Source organism: Pristiophorus japonicus, chromosome 11 (genome assembly GCF_044704955.1).
Source record: "Pristiophorus japonicus isolate sPriJap1 chromosome 11, sPriJap1.hap1, whole genome shotgun sequence".
NCBI lineage: Eukaryota > Metazoa > Chordata > Chondrichthyes > Pristiophoridae > Pristiophorus > Pristiophorus japonicus.
The window spans coordinates 20,039,813-20,065,236 of NC_091987.1; the positions used below are offsets into that span (position 1 = coordinate 20,039,813).

At 48.2% G+C, this 25,424-nt stretch overlaps 1 protein-coding gene across 2 annotated transcripts in view; it reads right to left on the bottom strand.

Annotated features, from left to right (window-relative positions):
• Positions 1-25,424, bottom strand: part of gbe1b (glucan (1,4-alpha-), branching enzyme 1b) — a 641,317-nt gene that overhangs the window by 389,947 nt on the left and 225,946 nt on the right. For both annotated transcript variants that reach the window (XM_070893260.1, XM_070893261.1), the window contains exon 4: positions 18,099-18,224. In XM_070893260.1, the coding sequence (XP_070749361.1) occupies positions 18,099-18,224 (126 nt within the window). The remainder of the gene's footprint in view (positions 1-18,098; positions 18,225-25,424) is intronic.

Consider the following 25,424-nt stretch of genomic DNA (forward strand, 5'->3'; position numbering starts at 1 on the left):
GAGGGGCTCTTGTCACACATCATCCAACTAGGCATGATCAGTGTCGTTATGAGCTATTTCTTTGAAGAACTCTTGGATGACCAGCAGCAGGGTCTCTTTGGACATGGAGACTTGGAGGTGACAGCCGTGGCTCAGGGGAAGGTATTGCTGCCTCTATCAGAAGGTTATGGGTTCAAGGCCCACTCCAGGGACTTGATCACAAAAAGTCGGTTGACACACTTTGGGATTCGCTCCCGAATCCTCTGTGCACAATTGGCTTGCCGCGTTTCCTACATTACAACAGTGACTACACTTCAAAAAGTACTTAATTGGATGTAAAGCACATTGGGAAGCCCTGAGGTCATGCAAGGCCCTGTATAAATGCAAGTCTTTCTTTTTTTTGTGATCCACATTCAATCATGTTCTCTATGTTATGTCTCATTAAAGTGGCATTCAAGTAAGTGTCTGCATGTTGAATCATGCACTGCAAGTACTTTCTCCCCGTGAGCCCCAAGGCACTGACGTCCCCAACTCTTCCACAGGGATGCATCTATCATGGAATGACACAGCACAGGAGGCGGCCATGTGGCCCATTGTGCCTGTGTCAGCTCTTTGATAGAGCGATCCAATTAGTCCCACTCCCCCTGCTCTTTCCCCATAGCTCAGCAAACATTTTCTTCTTCAAGTATGTATCCAATTCCCTTTTGAAAGTCACTATTGAATCTGCTCCCATCGCCCTTTCAGGCAGCGCGTTCCCGATCACAACAACCATAATATAATCATTTCAGATTATAATTGAAAAGTATAACAAAGACCAGGGCAATAGATTGGAGCAGCAATGGTCTTGAGGGTCTCAGAATAGAACTGAGAATGAAAATAAAATGGACAATATTGGGAAAATAAAATGGGAAATATTTAAAACGGTGTTCAAGAGTCCAGGAAAAATGTATTCTGCTAAAAAAAAACAAGAACAAACTAAACACAAATGAGTCACCATGGGTGAATAAAGAGATATGGGGAAAACTGCTAAGGAAAGAGGAATACACGAAGTACTAAGGCACGATAAGAGAGAATACGACGAGATTAGGAGAGAAGTCAAAAAACAATTAGGAAGGCAAAGAGGAACTATGAAATTTAATTATCAAGGAACAAAATAGTTAAATATTCCACAGGATTATAAATTTAAAAAAAGGTTGGGATGGGATCATCATCATAGGCAGTCCCTCGAAGCGAGGATGACTTGCTTCCACATCGAAAAGGGATGAGTTCACCGGTGTTTCAATGAAGGACCTAATATTCCAGATCCTGAACTACATGTTGAAGGGTGGAAGATGCCTGTGCGTGGATTTTTTTAACGTGGGGTGGCCGTTGCACACCAGCCACCACACGGGCTTGACAGAGCTAGGTCTTAGTCTAGTGGCAAGGATTGACCAAGACGACTGGAGACCTGCTCTGCTGCACGGACCTTATGGATGGGAATACGGCCATTAAGGGATAGACAGGATAATACCACAGGTAACGATAGAGAGATGGCAGGAATATTAAATAATTACTTTGCTTCAGTATTTACCAGGGAGACGTCATCAGGTGACATGACATCAGATGATGAGATTAGAAATTATATAAACACATTTAACATAAAAAGGGAAGAAATAGTAAATAAACTAATCAAACTCAGAGGATAATCCCCCTGGACGGATTACATCTGCACATTTTAAAAGAATCCAGAGAAGAGACAGCAGAGGCACTATTACATATATTTAATAATTCATCAGAAAAAGGTGTGGTGCCAGAGGACTGGCTGATAACTGACGTGATACCTGTATTTAAATAGGGAGAAAGAGCATAGAACACAAACATAGACATTTACAGCGCAGGAGGAGGCCATTCCGGCCCATCGTGTCCGCGCGGGCCGACAAAGAGCCACACGGCCCTTGGTCAGCAGCCCTAAAGGTTACCTATAAACCTATGAACAATGACGGAAAGGCAAAGAGCACCCAGGCCAACCAATCCACCTCACACAACTGCAACGCCCCTTATACTGAAACATTCTACACTCCACCCCAACCGGAGTCATGTGATCTCCTGGGAGAGGCAAAAACAAGATGAAAACCCTGGCCAATTTAGGGAGGAAAAAATGTGGGAAAATTCCTCTCCGACGCATCCAGGCGATCGAAACTAGTCCAGATCATCACCCTGGCCGTATTCTATTCCCTGCAGTACTTACCATTATATCTGCTCTGTCCAACAAAAGGTCATCCAGTCTAATCCCAATTACCAGCTCTACGTCCGTAATCCTGCAGGTTACTGCACTTTAAGTGCCCATCCAACCATTTCTTCAAAGTGGTGAGGGTTTCTGCATCCACCACTCTTCCAGGCAGCGAGTTCCAGACCCCCACAACCCTCTGCGTAAAGAAGCCCCCCCTCAAATCCCCTCTAAACCTTCCACCAACCACCTTAAAACCATGCGCCCTCGTAATAGACCCCTCCACCAATGGAAATAGACCCTTACGTCCAGGCCCCTCAATATTTTGTACACCTCAATGAAGTCTCCTCTCAACCTCCTCTGTTCCAATGAGAACAAACCCAGCTTATCCAATCTGTCCTCATAACTAAAATTCTCCATTCCATGTCCAGGGAATTATAGCCTAGTCAGCTTAACATCGGTGGTAGAAAAAATAATGCAATCCTACTAAAGGAAAAAATAGAACTTCTAGAAACCAAAAATATAATAATGAATAGTCAGCATGGATTTCAAAAGGAAATGATTTGCTTAACCAATCTCATTGAATTCTTTGAAGAGGTAACAGAAAGAGCAGACAAGGATAATGTAGTAGATGCAATATATCTAGATTTCCAAAAGGCCTTCAAGAAGGTACCAGATAATAGACTTTGCATTAGTCTCCAGATCGCCCAAAAGTGGGCGGTATTTCCGGCGTTAGCGATTATATATTTTTTTATGATCGCCGGAATATCGCCCTATTTCAAACCCGCCAGTTTCCACTTTTTAATTTGAGCGCTAGCCATAGCGATGTGAAATGGGCGTTAGCGATTTATTCAGCCGTGCTCAAGGCCAGCAGCCATAGCAACGGTCTTTTCCCTCGTTTCAGGAGGTTAGGGGCCATCTGCACATGCGCAGGAGAGAGTGAAAGAGAGAGAGAGATAGTGAAGAAAGCTGGCGAGGGATTGCGGTGGTGCAGTGCTGTTATCGTGGACCGGTGTTTTGTGAGATTTGTGGACGAAAAAATATGGATGCAAGTGAAATAAGGTTGAGCGAGGAGGAGGAGGAAGTGGCAAGATGGCGCTTTAGTAAGGAGGCCAATGCTGCCTTAGTGGCAGAGGTTGAAAATAGGTGGGCACAATTGACCCGAGGTGGGCGCAGGAAACCACCCCACCCCAGGGTTTATCAAAGGATTTGGGCGGAGATAGCCGAGGTGATGTCTGCGAGTACACGCGAAGTGAGGGAGCCCAACCACTGCCGCAAGCGCTGGAACGATCTGGTTGGTTCAGGCAGAGTAAGTATTACATTTATTTATATAACAAATTGTAATGATGCAATGATTAATTTAAATGCAGATCTGATGTATTATAGTTAGTCTGGTAATCGTTTAATCCAAACCTCAATCTTATTCAAGTTATTCTCAGATGGTAGATATAACCATGCATGCGAAGTGCAATGGCATACAATGTTAATGGTGACAATGATTAGCATGGGATGACTAATTGTGGAATGTCTGTGTGTTGTGTTGTGTAATAGTAATAATAAGATATCTGTCAGTAATCTGCTATCTGTTTTATCTGTAAAAGTATCTAGCAATGATCTTATGTTATGCCATGCTCTTGTCACCTTTGCAGAAGAAGCTTTCGCAGAATGGGGCCAAGCAGCGGTGCACGGGTAGCGGCCAACCTGACATAAACGCCCTCACAGATTTGGAAGAGCGGGCGTTGGCATTGGTAGGAGTACATAACCGGTTGGCCACCCGTGCCGCATCAGAATCTGTTCTCGCGCCGCGTGAGTAATGTATAAACCACTGGGCGATTTAAAGTCATTTACTACCATTCATTTCCGTATAATATATGATTGATGTAATGTTATGTAATTAATGATGCGAGCATGAAATATTGTAATGCAATGCAGATTCTGTGCTATGATGTTAATTATATGTGATGTCTGTCAGTATATTTATAGCAGTAGTGTTGCTCCTATGTAGTGTAAGCATTCCCAAGTGGCCCTAGCACCCACTTCTCTTCTACTTAGCTCATTTATGTTTTCTAGCTCACCAGATAGTACCCCAGGCACCCAGGATCGTCAGGCTATGGAGGTTCCTGTTATTGTCTCTGGAGGTGAGGAGGCAAGAGTCTCGCCCGACTTGCTGCAGGCCCTCCTCTCCACTGAGGATCGTGAGGAGGTGGAGGAGGAGCCTGCAGCCCTTTCCATGTGTTTCTGCGACCACGTCCTCTTCAACCGAGGAGGTAACGGGGCCAAGCGGTTTGCCGCAGGGCACACCGAGTGGTTCATGCCGGCACCGACCCTGCAGAGGTTGGTTCGGCGCAGTCGGACTGCTCAGAGAGCGGTGGACATGGTAAACTTGTCCAGGACGAGCGTCGACATCGGTCTGGAGCTCCTCTTAGCAATGGGTGGATAATCTGGCCAGGTTGCCACATAGCCCGTGATCATTGCAGAGATGGGTTAAGGTCAGCTGAGTGCAGCTTTTTTTCAGTGATTTTTTTGGGCGATATATGGGCGAGATGCCGAAAGTAATGCTTGGCGATATTCTGGGCATTGGTTTCCATTCTAAACAGTATTCTGGGTGGTGCACGATTGATGATGTCATAATTTAAAAAAAAAATATGGGCGGGCGGTTTAACTCATTCTCGGCATTAATTTTATGCCGAATCTAATGCTGGCGATAAATGGCCGTTAGTTTCCATCTTTAGGGAAAAATGGGCTTTAGATTTAATCTCAGCGGTTAAATGGGCGGTAGCGAGGCGAAACTGATGGAAAGTCTAGCCCACGGGATCATCGCATGTGGAGTCAGGGGACTAGTAGCAGAATAGATAGCTAGCTGGCTGCAGAGAGTCGGGGTAAAGGGGAGCTATTCAGAGTGCCAGATAGTTGGAAGTGGGGTCCTACAAGGATCAGTGCTGAGACCACTGTTCAGAATTTATATTAACGATTTAGACTCAAAAACATAATTTCTAAATGTGTAAACACCACCAAATTTGGGGGGTTGGGGCACTTTAGGAAGGATATGAAGGCCTCAGAGAGGGTGCAAAAAAGATTTACTAGAATGGTTCCAGGGATGAGGGACTTCAGTTACATGGATAGACTGGAGAAGCTGAGGTTGTTCTCCTTACAGCAGAGAAGGTCGAGAGGAGATTTGATCGAGGTGTTCAAAATCATGGGAGGTCTGGACAGAGAAGATGGAGAGAAACTGTTCCCATTGGCGGAAGCTTCGGGATCCAGAGGACACACTTTAAGATGATTGGCAGAAAAACCAAAGGCGACATGAGGAAAAACGTTCTTACGAAGCGAGTGGTTAGGATCTAGAATTGACTGATTCAATTGTAGCTTTCAAACGGGAATTGAATAAGTACCTGAAGGAAAAACAATTGCAGGGCTACGGGGAAAAGGCGGGGGAGTGGGACTGGTTGAAGTGCTCTTGCAGAGAGCCGGCACGGGCTCGACGGGCCGAATGGCTTCCTACTGTGCTGTAACCATTTTATGATTCTATTCTATGATTTAAAAAAAGGAAAGCCAAGCTCATTTCTAGAGGGATACAACTAAAAAGTGGAGGAGTTATGCTAAACTTATATTGAACCTTGGTTAGACCATACTTGGGAGTACCGTGTACAGTTGCCATATTATAAAAAGGATATAGAGGCACTGGATACAGAGTGCAAAAAAGACTTACAAGGTTGATACCAGAACTGCAAGGTTATAACCATCAGGAAAGGATGAACAGGCTGGGTCTCTGTTCTCTTGAAAAAAGAAGGCTGAGGGGTGACCTAATAGAGGTCTTTAGAATGATGAAAGGTTTTGATAGAGTGGATACAGAGAGAGTGTTTCCACTTATGGGGAAGAGCATAACTAGAGGCCATCAATATAGGATAGTCATTAAGAAATCAATAGGGAATTCAGAAGAAACTTCTTTACCCAGAGAGTGGTGAGAATGTGGAACTCGCTCCCACAGGGAGTAGTTGATGCAGATAGTATAGATGCATTTAAGGCTAAGCTAGATCAGCACATCAGGGAGAAGGGAATAGAGGGTTATCCAATATAGTTAGATGACAAAGGATGGGAGGTTTGAGTGGAGCATAAATGCCTGCATGGACTGGTTGGGCCAAATAGCCTGTTTCTGTGCCGTATATTATTGTAACTCGCTGCATAAAAATAATATTTCCTCATGTCTCCTCTGGCTCATTTGCCAATCACTTTAAATCTGTGTCCTCTGCTTGCCAAACCTTCTGCCATCGGAAACAGTTTCTCCTCATTTACTCGATCGAAACCCCTCATGATTTTGAACACCTCAAACAAATCTCCTCTCAACCTTTTCTGCTCCAAGGAGAACAACCCCAGCTTCTCCAGTCTCTCCACGTAACTGAAGTCCCTCGTCCCTGGCACCTTTCTAGTAAATCTCTTCCGCACCCTCTCTAAGGCCTTCACATCCTTCCTAAAGTGCGGTGTCCAGAATTGGAGTCAATGCTGCAGCTGGGGCCGAACCAGTGTTTTATAAAGTTTAGCAACATGGTCACATCTGTAATAGAAACATAGAAAATAGGTGCAGGAGTAGGCCATTCGGCCCTTCACCACCATTCAATAAGATCATGGCTGATCATTCACCTCAGTACCCCTTTCCTGCTTTCTCTCCATACCCCTTGATCCCTTTAGCTGTAATGGCCATATCTAACTCCCTCTTGAATATATCCAATGAACTGGCATCAACAACTCTCTGCAGTAGGGAATTCCACAGGTTAACAACTGTGAGTGAAGAAGTTTCTCCTCATCTCAGTCCTAAATAGCCAACCCCTTATCCTTAAACTGTGACCCCCGGTTCTGGACTTCCCCAACATTGGGAACATTCTTCCCGCATCTAACCTGTCCCGTCCCGTCAGAATCTTATAAGCTTCTATAAGATCCCTCTCATTTTTCTAAACTCAAGTGAATACAGGCCCAGTCGATGCAGTCTCTCCTCATATGTCAGTCCTGCCATCCCGGGAATCAGTCTGGTGAACCTTCGCTACACTCCCTCTATAGCAAGAACGTCCTTCCTCAGATTAGGAGACCAAAACTGAACAGAATATTCCAGGTGAGGCCTCACCAAGGCCCTGTACAACTGCAGTAAGACCTCTCTGCTCCGATACGCAAATCCTCTCGCTATGAAGGCCAACATACCATTTGCCTTCTTCACCGCCTGCTGTGCCTGCATGCCAACTTTCAATGACTGATGTACCATGACACCCAGGTCTCGTTGAAGAACACAACCAGGTCAGAGTCTGGTGTACAGACTCACCCATGAGCAACCTTGTCCAGCCAACCCCATGTCCCCGAGGCTTCTGATTCTTACTTTGAATGAGTCACGCTACTGACAGGGAAGGTTGCTCTTCAAGAAACAGCATTTCAAGGCTGAATTTGGCCAGTTTTAGTTTGTTCTTTACCAAGGACAAACAGCTGCATGAGAAAGCAGAAGGGCTGGTTGCTGGCCAATTATTTGCCCTCTTGATTACATTTACAAACTTGACACACGCGAGTTGATAACCTCACTGCAGTCTCAGTCACCCCCCCGCCCCGGCCCCACTGCACCGCCACAATCCTCGAAGAGAAAAAGACGCAAGTTTTATTCTACTCTCCACCCGCCCCCCACCCACCCCCACTTCCAAACCTCTCCCCCGCCACTCCTCCCCAGAAAAGAGGCATCAGCATGAGTCAATTGTACATAACGATTTAAAGCCTGGACTTGGCAGATGCCAACATCCCAGGAGAATACAAAGCATTTGGAGGCATTAAATAAACCCAACAGACTGAAAAAGACAGCACAATCATTTTCTTTTCAGGCAGCAAAGCTGACAGAAATAGATCCGACACCGACAGTGGGGGGAAAAGAACTGAAAGCAGCCATCTGCCATGTCAGTATTACAGACTGCACCTAGTGAGGGTAGGACAGCCTTCACACCTGCACTCCATGGGCACAGACACAACTGCAATTTCCTACCGCAATGTCAGCCACATGATGGAACAAATATTTGCCACCCACCTGTAACAAAACACCCAACAGAAAGGGTTATAAACTAAGACACAGTTTTAGTGCATCACTGCCTAACCCACCATCACCCCCTCAGTCCCTGCATTGTTTGGGGGTCAATCATACTTTTGCTCCCAATCTGCCAAGCCTCTGGGTTTAGTCAGTGAGAACACACTGATCCCCAATAATCGGGGGCAGACAAATCACGTTGAACTGGGCCGACATCATTCATAATTGTTGAGATAATCCCTTCACCAGGCGAAAAGTGACAAAGCAAAGGTTTGCAGTTTAAATATCCAGATACATCAAGCAGAAACGTTCTATTGTCATGGTTACCCATTGACTAGGGCAACGAGGGAACTCTTGATAATGAAACTTTCATCTGGCTGAAAAAAAACAGGAGGCTGAAACCATTTCAATTAGAAAACATTTCTCTCCAAGTGCAAAGCTAAGTTAAGGCACCTGGTCACTTGCAGTGGGTTCAACAAGCAAAATATGAAGCAGAAATCCGTACAGGTCACCAGAATCAATTATGGAAACAAACAGAAAGCATCAAGCAAGTTGGCACAGAGGAAGAAGTGCAGGTCTCGCAGGCAAAACTGTCAAATGCTGCCCAGAAATGGCCGCTGAAAGACATGAGTGACCAGAACAGGATCAAGATGGAGAATGAGCAGGAGAAACTGAAGCACGCGATCCTGAAAAAGACTGACAATCTGACCAAGTCCGAGGAGTTAATGGTGAGCATGTCACTGGAGCAGAAGCTTTTAAAATTCAAAGAAAACCACAAACTTCTGACGGAAGAAAAGAAAGCGAGGGCTGAAAGAAAAAGCAATCCGGGGCAGATTCCCCAAGCCAAGGTCAGGGCTGAAAAACTAGAACAAGAGCAGAAGGAATGCAAGGAAGCTTTGGCCGAGATCTCGGACCTCAAAATCGAACAAGTCCAGAAAACTATGTTGAGAGTGTCCAAAATAAAGTTCTTCACACCCAGAAGACCAGATCGCAGAAATAGAAGATCCACCAGCAGATAAAAAAAAGACGGTTGAAGAGGAAGAAGAATGGCACCGAGAAGCAATGAAAGAAATTAAGCCGACAGACAAGAGGAGCGAAGACATTTTAAAAGCAAAGGAAGTGACCATTGAGGCGTCCCATCAAATGATCAGGGCAGCCTCCTACATGAGGGAGCGGGTGAGGGCACAGATCAAAAGTCGTTCCTTTGATCAAATAGCCGGGGAAGCGGAGCTTTGGGCCAGCTTGGTGAAAAAGATAGCTTATTAATATTCGAGAAAAGATAAAATCCCATAAATACCCAGAATGCCCTTTGTTTCATCATTGAATTCCTTATAAGTTGTGCCTCTCTAAAAAGGGGCCAGTTGTGTTTTGTTTTTGTTTGACACTGAGGCATCATTATGGTTTTATTAAAAAGGCCATGAACATGGAAAAAAGAAACAACAGGTCAATTGAAAGATAGTGTGTACACCAACATTTCCCAATCTGGACACGGAATACACAGAATCATACAAATTTATGGCTCAGAAGGAGGCCATTCAACCCATCGTGTGCGTGCCAGCCAAAAAACAGCTACCCAGCCAAATCCTACTTTCCAGCTCTTGGTCCCCATCCTTGTAGGTTATGTCACTTCAAGTCTTTTTAAATGTGGTGAGGGTTTCTGCCTCTACCACCCTTTCAGGCAGGGAGTTCCAGACCCACACCACCCTCTGGGTGAGAAACATTCTCCTCAAATCCCCTCTAAACTGCCCAATTACTTTAAATCTGTGCCAATAACTGATAGTCAAGAAGCTAGTGGGGTCGGGGGGGGGTGGGGGGGTGAACTTAAAACAATTACTATCGCTAAGTATTTTGTATCGGACGTCTCGGTGGAAGACACTAAAAACATCCCAATAATGGATAATCAAGGGGCTATAGGGAGGGAGGAACTTAAAACAATCACGATCACTAAAGAAAAAGTACTCGGTAAAATAATGGGAATAAAGGTGGACAAGTCCCTTGGACCTGATGGTTTGCCTCCCAGGGTCTTAAAAGAGGTCACAGCGAACTGGAAAATCGGAAATATAACGCCCCGATTTAAGAAAGGAGGGAGACAGGAAGCAGGAAACTATAGACCAGTTGGCTCATTGGGAAAATGCTGGAGTCCATCATTAAGTAAGTAGTAGCAGGACATTTAGAAAATCAAAATGCAGTCAAGCAGAGTCAGCATGGTTTTGTGAAAGGGAAATCATGTTTGACAAATTTGCTTGAATTCTTTGAGGATGTAACAAGCATGATGGATAAAGGGGAACCAGTGGATGTGGTGTATTTGGATTTCCAGAAAGCATTCGATAAGGTGCCACGTAAAAGGTCACTGCACAAGATAAGAGCTCACGGGGTTGGGGATAATATATTAGCATGGATAGAAGATTGGCCAACTAACAGAACAGAGAATCGGGATAAATGGGTCATTTTCCGGTTGGCAAACAGTGACTAGTGGGGTGCCGCAGGGATCGGTGCTGGTGCCTCAACTATTTACAATCCATATTAATGATTTGGATGAAGGGGCCGAGTGTAATGTAGCCAAGTTTGCTAATGATACAAAGATGGGTAGGAAAGCAAGTTGTGAGGAGGGCACAAAGAGTCTGCAAAGGGATATAGGTGGCCCAGCGAGTGGGCAAAAATTTGGCTGATGAAGTAGAATAGTGGAAAATGAGAGATTATCCACTTTGGTAGGAAAAATAAAAAACATTACTATTTCAATGGGGGGAGATTACAAAATGCTGCAGTAATCTGGGGGTTCTTGTGCATGAAACACAAAAAGTTATTATGCAGGTACAGCAAGTAATCAGGAAGGCAAATTGAATGTTGGCCTTTATTGCAAGGGGAAGAGAGTATAAAAGCAGAGAAGTCCTGCTACAACTGTACAGGGCATGGGTAAGACCACTCCTGGAGTACTGCGTGCAATTTTGGTCTCATTTAAGGAGGGATATACTTATATTGGAGGCAATTCAGAGAGGGTTCATGAGGTTGATTCATGAGATGAAGGGGTTGTCATGTGAAGAGAGGTTGAGCAGGTTGGGCCTATACTCAATGGAGTTAAGAAGAATGAGAGGTGATCTTCTTGAAACGTATGAGATTCTGAGGGGGCTTGACAGGGTAGATGCAGCAAGGAGGTTTCCCCTCGTGGGGGAAATCTAAAACTAGTGGGCATAGTTTCAGAATAAGGGGTCGCTCATTTAAGACAGAAATGAGGAGGAATTTCTTCTCTCAGCGGGTGGTGAATCTTTGGAATTCTCTACCCAGAGAGCTGTGGAGGCTGGGTCATTGAATATATTTAAGGTGGTGATGGTCAGATCTTTGAGCAATAAGGGAGTCAAGGGTTATAGGGAGCGGGCGGGGAAGTGAAGCTGAGCCCAAGATCAGATCAGCCATGATCTTATTCAATGGCGGAGCAGGCTCGAGTGGCCAAATGGCCAAATCCTGATCCAATTTCTTATGTTCTTATGTATGCTCCTGGTTATTGACCCCTCTGCTAAGGGAGATAGGTCCTTCCTATCCACTCTACCTAGGCCCCTCACAATTTTATACACCTCAATTAAGTCTCCCCTCAGCCTCCTCTGTTCCAAAGTAAACAAACCCAGCCTATCTAATCTTTCCTCATATCTAAAATTCTCCAGTCCAGGCAACATCCTCGTAAATCTCCTCTGTACCCGCTCTAGTGCAATCACGTCCTTCCTGTAATGTGGTGACCAGAACTGCACACAGTACTCCAGCTGTGGCCCAACCAGTATTTTATTCAGTTCAAGCATAACCCCCCCTGCTCTTATATTGTATGCCTCGGCTAATAAAGGCAAATATCCTCACCCCACTGGACGTGAGCGGCCCATAGAAATCACAGTCCGTCCGCACTTTCCCCGGTTTCCAGGGCCAATATTTATAGAAACATAGAAAATAGGTGCAGGAGCAGGCCATTCAGCCCTTCTAGCCTGCACCACCATTCAATGAGTTCATGGCTGAACATGCAACTTCAGTACCCCCTTCTGCTTTCACGCCATACCCCTTGATCCCCCGAGTAGTAAGGACTTCATCTAACTCCCTTTTGAATATATTTAGTGAATTGGCCTCAACTACTTTCTGTGGTAGAGAATTCCACAGGTTCACCACTCTCTGGGTGAAGAAGTTTCTCCTCATCTCGGTCCTAAATGGCTTACCCCTTATCCTTAGACTGTGACCCCTGGTTCTGGACTTCCCCAACATTGGGAACATTCTTCCTGCATCTAACCTGTCTAAACCCGTCAGAATTTTAAACATTTCTATGATTCTTCTGAACTCGTGAATACAAGCCCAGTTGATCCAGTCTTTCTTGATAGGTCAGTCCCACCATCCCGGGAATCAGTCTGGTGAATCTTCGCTGCACTCCTTCAATAGCAAAAATGTCCTTCCTCAAGTTAGGAGACCAAAACTGTACACAATACTCCAGGTGTGGCCTCACCAAGGCCCTGTACAACTGTAGCAACACCTCCCTGCCCCTGTACTCAAATCCCCTCGCTATGAAGGCCAACATGCCATTTGCTTTCTTAACCGCCTGCTGTACCTGCATGCCAACCTTCAATGACTGATGTACCATGACATCCAGGTCTCGTTGCACCTTCCCTTTTCCTAATCTGTCACCATTCAGATAATAGTCTGTCTCTCTGTTTTTACCACCAAAGTGGATAACCTCACATTTATCCACATTATACTTCATCTGCCATGCATTTGCCCACTCACCTAACCTATCCAAGTCACTCTGCAGCCTCATAGCATCCTCCTCGCAGCTCACACTGCCACCCAACTTAGTGTCATCCGCAAATTTGGAGATACTACATTTAATCCCCTCGTCTAAATCATTAATGTACAATGTAAACAGCTGGGGCCCCAGCACAGAACCTTGCGGTACCCCACTAGTCACTGCCTGCCATTCTGAAAAGTACCCATTTACTCCAACTCTTTGCTTCCTGTCTGACAACCAGTTCTCAATCCACGTCAGCACACTACCCCCAATCCCCAATCCCATGTGCTTTAACTTTGCACATTAATCTCTTGTGTGGAACCTTGTCGAAAGCCTTCTGAAAGTCCAAATATACCACATCAACTGATTCTCTCTTGTCCACTCTACTGGAAACATCCTCAAAAAATTCCAGAAGATTTGTCAAGCAATTAGCACTCAAACCAACCCCCTCTCCCCCAGAGTATCTGGTCATTATCACAATGCTGTGTGCGGGAGCTTGCTGTGCACACATTGGCTGCTGCATATCCCACATTACAAGTGACTACACTTCAAAAAGGACTTCATTGGCTGTAAAGCGCTTTGTCTAATGAGGTGGAAGACAGAGTAACTGGGAGAATTATCTGAATTTAAGCTGCAGAACAATGATCCATCTTCTCAACTCCATGCTTAACCACCTTATCCACCTGACCGGCTACCTTCAGGGATCTGTGGACATGCACTCCAAGGTCCCTTTGTTCCTCTACACTTCAGTGTCCTACCGCTTATTGTATTTTCCCTTGCCTTGTTAGCCATCCCTAAATGCATTACCTCACACTTCTCCACATTGAATTCCATTTGCCTTTGATTCACCCACCTGAACAGTATGAGACAAGAGCAGTCAGATCTGAGACACTATTCCACATGTAAAAGGAAAATGTACCAGCAATGGCAGCAAAGACAATTAAAAAAAAAAAAATTACAAATAAAAATTTAAGGTCAATAATCCTGTGTTCCGAACCTTCCGTACCTCTGGGTTCAGTCAACGGGAACATACATTGGCGCCAAAGAAGAGGGCGGGCCATGATACCTTCAAATTTGAACTGAAGAAACTGGGATCCAGTGTTATCACTGGGATTGCAGTGAATTGTGAGGTTTGATGATGTGCAACCATTTCCTGGTGAACTGTGATAACCATCCCAACACTATTCACATGATAAATTTTGCCCTGACAAAGGTGGCCTGTGGCTGGGGAGTCAAGTACCAATGGATGCAGGTCTGTGACTGGTGATGAACGATGAATTATGAATCCAATTGGCTGGACTAATGATCTGGAGACGCGAGTTGAAATTCCACCACGGCAGCTGGGGAATTTAAATTCAGTTAATTAAATAAATCTGGAATAAAAAGCTAGTATCAGTAATGGTGACCATGAAACCACCGGATTGTCGTAAAACCCATCTGGTTCACTGACATCCTTTCAGGAAGGCAATCTGCCGTCCTTACCCGGTCTGGCCTATATGTGACTCCAGACCCACAGCAATGTGGTTGACTCTTCACTGCCCTCTGAAATAGCCACCAGCAAAAGTCGTGCAGTTGTAACAATACCGCTTGGAAAAACAATAATAATAATAAAACAGAACGGACCACCCAGCATCGACCTCGGCTACAGACACGACAACGGCACACCCAGCCCAGTCGACCCGGCAAAATCCTCCTCACCAACAGCTGGGGACTTGTGCCAAAGTTGGGAGAGCTGTCCCACTGACTAGTCAAGCAACAGCCTGACATAGTCATACTCACAGAATCATACCTTCCAGCCAATGTCCCAGCCTCCTCCATCACTGTCCCTGGGTGTGTCCTGTCCCACCAGCAGGACAGACCCACCAGGGGTGGCAGCACAATAGTATACAGTCAGGAGGAAGTGGCCCTGGGAGTCCTCAATATTGACTCCAGACCCCATGAAGTCTCATGGTTTTAGGCTAAGCATGGACAAGGAAACCTCCTACTGATTACCACTGACCGCCCTCCGTCAGCTGGTGAATCAGTACTACTCCATGTTGAACATCACTTTGGAGAAGCACTGAGTAGCAGCAAGGGCACAGAATGTACTCTAGGTGGGGGACTTCAATGTCCATCACCAAGAGTGGCTCGGTAGCACCACTCCTGAAGGACATAGCTGCCAGACTGGACCTGCAGCAAGTGGTGAGAGAACGAACACGAGGGAAAAATCTATTAGACCTCGTCCTCACCAATGTACCTGTCACAGAAGCATCTGTCCATGACAGCATTCATAGCAGTGATCACCACACAGTCATTGTGGAGGACACCCTCCATCATGTTGTGTGACACTACCACCGCGCTAAATGGGATAGATTCAGAACATATCTAGCAGCTCAAAACTGGGCATCCATGGAGCGCTGTGGGCCATCAGCAGCAGCAAAATTGTATTCCACCACATTCTGTAACCTCATGGCCCGACATATCCGTCACTCTACCATTACCATCAAGCCAGTGGACCAACTCTGGTTCAATGAGGAGTACAGAAGAGCATGCCAAGAGCAGCACCAGGCACACCTAAAAATGAGGTGCCAACCTGGGGAAGCTGCAACACAGGACTACATGCATGCTAAACAGCGGAAGCAGCATGCTATAGACAGGGCTAAGCGATCCCACATCAACGGATCAGATCAAAGCTCTGCAGTCCTGCCACATCCAGTCATGAATGGTGGTGGACAATTAAACAACAAACGGGAGGAGGCGGCTCCATGAATATCCCCATCCTCAATGATGGTGGAGCCCAGCACGTGAGTGCAAAAGACAAGGCTAGAAGCGTTTGCAACCATCTTCAGCCAGAAGTGATGAGTGGATGATCCATATCTGCCTCCTCCTGAGGTCCCCACCAACACAGAAGCCAGCCTTCAGCCAATTTGATTCACTCCACATGATATCAAGGGCTGAACACACTGGATATAGCGAAGGCTATAGGCCCCGACAACATCCCGGCTGTCGTGCTGAAGACTTGTGCTCCAGAACTAGCCGCGCCTCTAGCCAAGCTGTTCCAGTACAGCTACAACACTGGCATCTACCGGACAATGTGGAAAGCTGTCCAGGTATATCCTGTCCACAAAAAGCAGGACAAATCCAACCCGGCCAATTACCGCCCCATCAGTCTACTCTCAATCATCAACAAAGTGATGGAAGGTGCCGTCGACAGTGCTATCAAGCAGCACTTACTCACCAATAACCTGCTCACTGATGCTCAGTTTGGGTTCCACCAGGACCGCTCGGCTCCAGACCTCATTACAGCCTTGGTCCAAACATGGGCAAAAGAGCTGCATTCCAGAGGTGAGGCGAGAGCGACTGCCCTCGACATCAAGGCAGTATTTGATGGAGTGTGGCATCTAGGAGCCCTGAAGTCAATGGGAATCAGGGGGAAAACTTACTACAATGTTAAAAGGGTACTTAGACTGGAATGTCAGGCAGAAATTATTTCTGCTGAGTTCAGTTGGTATCTGAGGTAAGAAGAGCAACTTCAGGCTGCTCCATATATTTGGACGGTGAGTCTCTCGCTGCATTACCGGTATAACACCATCTCCGGCTGCGCAGGTCCTCTGGCATAGCAACTTCCTAATTACCGTGTTCCACTGCGCACGTACAATCGCTGGAAGTTGCCAGAGTCCTCCTCAACCGTCTTCTCCCTGTGGCTGGGAGCTCCTCCTGGAGTCACAGTGCGGATTTCGTCCCCTACGGGGCACAACGGACATGGTTTTTACAGCGCGACAGCTACAGGAAAAATGCAGGGAGCAGCCCCAGCCCTTATACATGGCCTTCTTCGACCTTATAAAGGCCTTTGACACTGTCAACCGCGAGGCTCTATGGAGCGTCCTTCTCAGTTTCGGATGACATCAGTGCATCTGCACACACACAGAGACTGAACTCCAGGACATAGTCGACATGTTTACTGAGGCATACGAAAGCATGGGCCTTATGCTAAACATCAGTCAGACAAAGGTCCTCCACCAGCCTGTCCTCGTCATACAGCACTGCCTCCCAGTCATCAAGATCCACGGCGCGGCCCTGGACAACATGGACCACTTCCCTTATCTTGGGAGCCTCCTGTCAACAAGAGCAGGCATTGACAACGAGATCCAACACCGCCTCCAGTGCAGCCTTCGGCCGCCTGAGGAAAAGAGTGTTTGAAGACCAGGCCCTCAAAACTGTCACCAAGCTCATGGTCTACAGGGCTGTAGTAATACCCACCCTCCTGTATGGCTCAGAGACATGGACCATGTACAGTAGACACCTCAAGTCGCTGAAGAAATACCAACGATGTCTCCGCAAGATCCTACAAATCCCCTGGGAGGACAGACGCACCAACGTTGGCGTCCTCATCCAGGCCAACATCCCCAGTATTGAAGCACTGACCACACTTGACCCACTGGGCAGGCCACATAGTTCGCATGCCAGACACGAGACTCCCAAAGCAAGCGCTCTACTCAGAACTCCTTCACGGCAAACGAGCCAAAGGAGGGCAGTTACAAGGACACCCTCAAAGCCTCCCTGATAAAGTGCGACATTCCCACTGACACCTGGGAGTCCCTGGCCAAAGATCGCCCTAAGTGGAGAAAGTGCATCCGGGAGGGCGCTGAGCACCTCGAGTCTCGTCGCCGCGAGCATGCAGAAAACAAGCGCAGGCAGTGGAAAGAGCAAGCGGCAAACCAGTCCCACCCACCCTTTCCCTCAACAACTATTTGTCCCACCTGTGACAGAGACTGTGGTTCTCGTATTGGACTGTTCAGTTACCTAAGAACTCATGTTAAGATTGGAAGCAAGTCTTCCTCGATTCCGAGGGACTGCATATGATGATGATGACGACAGTCGCTGGAAGCTGCTCTTTGATTTCCATGTAAACAACAGTGAACGATGTGAGCCTCACTGTTATTTCTACCGCAGAACCCAGCCCGTCATTTTTCACTTTGTGGCGAGCACTAGACTAAAGTGCCAAAATTTAGTTCAAGGTACTTCAGTTGGCTGGCGATAATTGTTCCTATGAATTGACTCGCTTGTTTAACAAGTGCACGTGTGACACTTTTCTTCCACGGATATGTATAAAGGATGAGTATAGATAAATTGCTTACCACATATCGTTGGGGTGGGTCCCAATGCACCCACCCATAAGTAGGGCCATTCACTTCTTGCGTCACATACCGTGCCCAAGGAGAATTGCGGTATAACCGCTCTCCAGCTTTACTGTCGATTACCACCTTAGGAATAAAATAAAAGTTATTATTTGCTTGCAATTTAGTTGCCCCCTAAATTATGTGCCTGAATAAGTCAATGTTCTCCATTATATCTAAAATTCAAACAGTGCATATTCAATCTAAAAATCACCCCGTGCCGTTGATCTACATCGAATGCCAGTCCAGCAACGCTACGATTTTAAAATGATCACCCGTGTGTTCAAATCTCTCTCTATCCTCGGCCTCCTGCACTGTTCCAACGAAGCTCAATGCCAGCTCGAGGAACAGCACCTCATCTTTCGTTTAGGCACTTTACAGCCTTCTGGACTCAACATCGAGTTCAACAATTTCAGAGCATAACCGTTGCCTATAGTTTTTTCCCTTTCCTCCCTTTTATTTATTTTTTATTACAAATCCCCCCCACTTTTATTTTTTTTTCTCTTCCCCAGGGCAGCTGGTGATGATTCTGCCATTCACACCCCATCTAGACTCATCTTTTGTTTCCTAACTTGTGCCATTACTGTTACGCTCATAATAAAGGATGAAACTGAGTACTGTGTACAATGAGCAAGTGTGACCTGAGCGCCTTTAATGCGACTCCAGAGTGCAGGTGCCACGTGGGTGGCCTGCTTATATACCGTGCTCCAAAGGATGCTGGGATCCCTTGGGACTCCAACAGGTGGGCCCTCTGGTGGTGGTGTGATACAGATTACAAGGGGTTACATACATATCACCATCTCATTTTTGCCCATCATCCCTGGTGTCTCTCCAATCTCTCCTGCCTTCCACCCTATCACAGACCTTTCCTTTTGTTCTTTCCTCCCCTCCCCCTTTCACTGCCCCCCCCTTTGCACTTCTTTAAGAACCTGTTACATCTCAAACTTTTCCAGTTCTGACAAAGGACCTGACACATTAACGCCATTTCTCTCTGTCCACAGACGCTACCTGACCTGCTGAGATTTCCAGCATTTTCTGTTATTGTTCAATTCCCTCCAGTGCCTCGCCCCTCCCTAGTCCTGTAACCTCCTCCAACCCTACAACCATCCGAGATCTCGGCACTCCTCCAGTTCTGGCCTCTTGCGTATTCTCGATTATAATCGCTCCACCATGGTCAGCCATGCCTTCAGCTGCCTCGGACGCAAGCTCTGGAATTCCCTCCGTAAACCTCTGCCGCCTTTGTCTCCTCTTACAAAACGCTCCTGAAAACCTAACTCTTTGACCAAGTCTGACCTAATAGGACATACAGCTCAGTGTAAAATTTTGTATGATAATCACTCCTATGAAGCACCTTGGGACGTTATACTACGTTAATAGTGCTATATAAATGCAAGTTGTTGATCATCATGGGGACTGTAAGTTAAACAAGCAGAGAAATGCTTAGCTGTAACAATCCAGATCGAAATGCTTAAAAATAGCATCAGCCACCCAACGTTTTATCCTTGAACATTGTAGAAGGTATTTTTCAGTAAAACTATTGATTTCAATCATCAATATACTCAACGACTCAGCATCCACAGTCCTCTGGGACAGAGAATTCCAAAGATTCACCACCCTCTGTGTGAAGAAATTCCTCCTCATCTCAGTCCTAAATGGCCAACCCCTTATCCTGAGACTGTGACCCCTGGTTCTAGACTCCCCAGCCCAGGGGGGGGGGGGGGGGGGGAAACATCCTCCCTGCATCGATCCGGTCAAGCCATGTGTATGTTTCATAGAAATATAGAAAATAGATGCAGGAGTGGGCCATTCGGCCTTTCGAGCCTGCACCGCCATTCAATAAGATCATGGCTGATCATTCCTTCAGTATCCCTTTCCTGCTTTCTCTCCCTCCATACCCCTTGATCCTCTTAACCGTAAGGGCCATATCTAACTCGCTCTTGAATATATCCAATGAACTGGCATCAACAACTCTCTGCGGCAGGGAATTCCACAGGTCAACAACTCAGTGAAGAAGTTTCTCCTTATCTCAGGCCTAAATGGCCTACCTCTTATCCTAAGACTATGTCCCCTGGTTCTGGACTTCCCCAACATCGAGAACATCCTTCTCGCATCTAACCTGTCCAGTCCCGTCAGAATCTTATACGTTTCTATGAGATCCCCTCTCATCCTTCTAAACTCCAGTGAATAAAGGCCCATTTGATCCAGTCTCTCCTCATATGACAGCCCAGCCATCCCAGTAATCAGTCTGGTGAAACTTCGCTGCACTCCCTCAATAGCAAGAACATCCTTCCTCAGACTAGGAGACCAAAACTGAACACAATATTCCAGGTGAGGCCTCACTAAGGCCCTGTACAACTGCAGTAAGACCTCCCTGCTCCTATACTCAAATCCCCTAGCTATGAAGGCCAACATACCATTTGCCTTCTTCACCGCCTGTTGTATCTGCATGCCGACTTTCAGTGACTGATGAACCATGACACCCAGGTCTCACTGCACCTCCCCTTTTTCTAGTCTGCCGCCATTCAGATAATATTCTGCCTTCGTGTTTTTGCCCCCAAAGTGGATAACCTCACATTTATGCACATTATACTGCATCTGCCATGTATTTGCCCACTCACCTAACCTGTCCAAGTCACCCTGCAGCCTCTTAGTGTCCTCCTCATAGCTCACACCGCCATCCAGTTTAGTATCATCTGCAAACTTGGAGATATTACCCTCTATTTCTTCATCCAAATCATTAATGTATACTGTAAAGAGATCAATGAGATCAGCTCTCATTTTTGTAAACTCTAGAGATGGGCAATAAATGCTGGCCTTGCCACCGATGCCCACATCACAGGAACAAAAAAATGTTTTAAAAAGGTGAGCTGTCATTGAAGTGGACCGCTCAACCAGTCGGAATACGTGGTCACAGCAAGGCAAAGATCAAACTGCATCCAACATTGCTGTTAATGGAGAACGGGGGGCGGGCGAGGAAGGGGAGTGGGGGCAGGGTGGGGGCTGTGTGGATGGAGAGCGGGGGCAGGGTGGGGCCGGTCCGGATGGAGAGCGGGGGTAGGGTGGGGCCGGTCCAGATGGAGAGCGGGGGCAGGGTGGGGGCGCTGTGGATGGAGAGCGGGGGCAGGGTGGGGGTGGTCCGGATGGAGAGCGGGGGCAGGGTGGGGGCGGTCCGGATGGAGAGCGGGGGCAGGGTGGGGGCGGTCCGGATGGAGAGCGGGGGCAGGGTGGGGGCGCTGTGGATGGAGAGCGGGGGCAGGGTGGGGGTGGTCCGGATGGAGATAGGGGGCAGGGTGGGGCCGGTCCGGATGGAGATAGGGGGCAGGGTGGGGGCACTGTAGATGGAGAGCAGGGGCAGGGTGGGGGCGGTCCGGATTGAGAGCGGGGGCAGGGTGGGGGCGGTCCGGATGGAGATAGGGGGCAGGGTGGGGGCACTGTAGATGGAGAGCAGGGGCAGGGTGGGGGCGGTCCGGATGGAGAGCGGGGGCAGGGTGGGGGCGCTGTGGATGGAGAGCGGGGGCAGGGTGGGGGCGGTCCGGATGGAGATAGGGGGCAGGGTGGGGGCACTGTAGATGGAGAGCAGGGGCAGGGTGGGGGCACTGTAGATGGAGAGCAGGGGCAGGGTGGGGGCGGTCCGGATTGAGATAGGGGGCAGGGTGGGGGCACTGTGGATGGAGAGCAGGGGCAGGGTGGGGGTGGTCCGGATGGAGGTAGGGGGCAGGGTGGGGCCGGTCTGGATGGAGATAGGGGGCAGGGTGGGGGCGCTGTGGATGGAGTGCAGGGGCAGGGTGGGGGCGCTGTGGATGGAGAGCGGGGGCAGGGTGGGGGTGGTCCGGATGGAGATGGAGAGCAGGGGCAGGGTGGGGGCGGTCCGGATGGAGAGCGGGGGCAGGGTGGGGGCGCTGTGGATGGAGAGCGGGGGCAGGGTGGGGGTGGTCCGGATGGAGATAGGGGGCAGGGTGGGGGCACTGTGGATGGAGAGCAGGGGCAGGGTGGGGGTGGTCCGGATGGAGATAGGGGGCAGGGTGGGGGCGCTGTGGATGGAGAGCAGGGGCAGGGTGGGGGTGGTCCGGATGGAGATAGGGGGCAGGGGGGGGGCACTGTGGATGGAGAGCAGGGGCAGGGTGGGGGTGGTCCGGATGGAGATAGGGGGCAGGGTGGGGCCGGTCCAGATGGAGATAGGGGGCAGGGTGGGGACACTGTGGATGGAGAGCAGGGGCAGGGTGGGGCCGGTCCAGATGGAGATAGGGGGCAGGGTGGGACCGGTCTGGATGGAGATAGGGGGCAGGGTGGGGGCGCTGTGGATGGAGTGCAGGGGCAGGGTGGGGGCGCTGTGGATGGAGAGCGGGGGCAGGGTGGGGGTGGTCCGGATGGAGATGGAGAGCAGGGGCAGGGTGGGGGCGGTCCGGATGGAGAGCGGGGGCAGGGTGGGGGCGCTGTGGATGGAGAGCGGGGGCAGGGTGGGGGTGGTCCGGATGGAGATAGGGGGCAGGGTGGGGCCGGTCCGGATGGAGATAGGGGGCAGGGTGGGGGCACTGTAGATGGAGAGCAGGGGCAGGGTGGGGGCGGTCCGGATTGAGAGCGGGGGCAGGGTGGGGGCGGTCCGGATGGAGATAGGGGGCAGGGTGGGGGCACTGTAGATGGAGAGCAGGGGCAGGGTGGGGGCGGTCCGGATGGAGAGCGGGGGCAGGGTGGGGGCGCTGTGGATGGAGAGCGGGGGCAGGGTGGGGGTGGTCCGGATGGAGATAGGGGGCAGGGGGGGGGCACTGTGGATGGAGAGCAGGGGCAGGGTGGGGGTGGTCCGGATGGAGATAGGGGGCAGGGTGGGGCCGGTCCAGATGGAGATAGGAGGCAGGGTGGGGACACTGTGGATGGAGAGCAGGGGCAGGGTGGGGCCGGTCCAGATGGAGATAGGGGGCAGGGTGGGACCCGTCTGGATGGAGATAGGGGGCAGGGTGGGGGCGCTGTGGATGGAGAGCAGGGGCAGGGTGGGGGCGGTCCTGATTGAGAGCGGGAAAGGTCTGACGTGACCAATTGTGCTGATTGCCAACATTCTGAATCATTTTTAAAGCGAGATGATGAGGAGAATGCTCAGAACCTCCAACACACTCTGTACTTTGGCCCAGCTTTGCTGAAAAAAAAGTTGGCTCAAAGCGTCTCCCAATTACATTAACTTCTGTCCACGTCGGTAACATTGCACAATGCCATGTACAATCTGGAGGTTAAGCACAATGACTCCTGCTTAAACATAGATCTTGTTTGGTTTAAAACTAGCAACTTATTTATTTAAGCTAGTTCTCAAAATAAAAAATAAAATCATTCTCGCGTCAAGTCTGCCCTGGTGTTTGGACCGAGGGATTTGAATGACGTGAATGAAATAGTGGCATTGAGGTCAGTCTCAGGGTGAAATCAAGGTGTTGAGAGCACTGATCCGCAGTCACACAACTCTCTCACCAGCAGTCATTTCTGCCTGAAAAGTTTTCCTTAAAGTCTTCAGGGAAACCCTTCCCAAAGTTAGTGAAGCTAAACTTTAAAGTTATCACACCAGAAGAAGTCATTTAAATGGTTCAGTTTTCTCCAAAGAATTTGGTTACTATTGATGTTCAGACGTACCAGATATAAAGAAAGTCTTGCATTTACATAGCGACCTCAGGACATTCTAAAGCACTTTACAGCCAATGAAGTATTTTTGCAGTCTAGTCACTGTTGTAATGTAGGAAACGCGGCAGCTAATTTGTGCACAGCAAGCTCCCAATAGCAATGTGAGAATGAGCAGATAATCTGTTTTAGTGATGTTGATTGAGGGATAAGTATTGGCCCCAGGACACTGGGGAGAACTCCCCTGCTCTTCTTCAAAATAGTGTCATGGGATCTTTTAGGTCCACATTAGAGGGGACAGACGGGGCCTCGGTTTACCATCTCATCTGAAAGACGGCACCTCTGACAGTGCAGCACTCCCTCAGTCCTGCACTGGGAGAGTCAGCCTGGATTATGCATCCAAATCTCTGATGTGGGACTTGAACTCACGACCCTCTGACTCAGCGGCGATGAGTGCTACCAGTGCAGGTTCACAAACGTATGAACTCTAGCAACCTGTCCCATTGGAACTGGGAACTTCAATATCCTCATAGTCCAAAACACAACATATTGGTAAATCATCATCCCCACATAACACAATAACATAGCGCACACATACATCAATGCTAAGGACCCGCAGGCCTTGGTGTCACAATAAGGTCTCTATGTGACCCCGTCCTCCCTTCAATGAAGGGACATTAGACCAATGGCGCTGAAATGCACTTTGGAACAATCACCAGGAAAAAAAAATGAGCCATCAATTGATGATTGCGCTTCAAAAAGCAAGACACCATGGGAGCTTCCTCAGGAAGCACTTTGGGAGGGGGGAGACTCGGCCAAAGGTTAATGTGAAAGCACAGTTGATCTGAAGCAGGAGCAGTAACAGTGGCCAGTGCTTGCAGCTGAGAGAACAGAGAGAATCCGGCTGGAGAAAGTAATAGCTAGCTATGGGCCACAAGTGTGCACTGTGTTAAAAAAGGCACACAAACAAATGAAAACAAAGGTTATCACTGGATTCATGAGGAAGAAAAGCAGCTTAGAAATGGGAGCAGACAGAGCCATTATAATGCACAAACCAATCAGAGCAAAAATTCAAACAAAAGTAATGCTGGAGTGGCGGGTTTCTATTCAGGGAGCCAGAGGCTGTGGGTAACCTCAGGCACAAGGTGACAGACCATACCGAGGACAATGCTGCAGTCACAAGCACTGCAACTAAAGCAAGTGGCCGTTTAACATCAGGGGACTGCGGGCTGTGAACCTATAACAAAATGCCAACGTCCATTTATAAATCAAGACTGTAATCGTTAGAATTGCAAAGTCACTTCCATAGAGTCCACGGAAATCGCAGGGCGTCTGCACTCTCTGGCAGGGGAATTCTCCCCGGTTTCCTGGGCCAATATTTATCCATCAATTAGCACTCAAACCAATCCCCCCCCCCCCGCCCCCAGAGTATCTGGTCATTATTACAGTGCTGTTTGTGGGAGCTTGCTGTGTGCACATTGGCTGCTGCGTATCCCACATTATAACGTGACTACACTCCAAAAAGAACTTCATTGGCTACGAAGCGCTATGGCTACTGAGGTGGATTGTGAGGACAAGGGGAAGTCAGAGTAATTGGGAGAATTCTCCGTCGCATCTGTTCGGACGATGCCACCTTCTACACCGGTGCTTCCAAATGACCTCCTTTATCTTCAGCTCCACAGTGAGAACAGG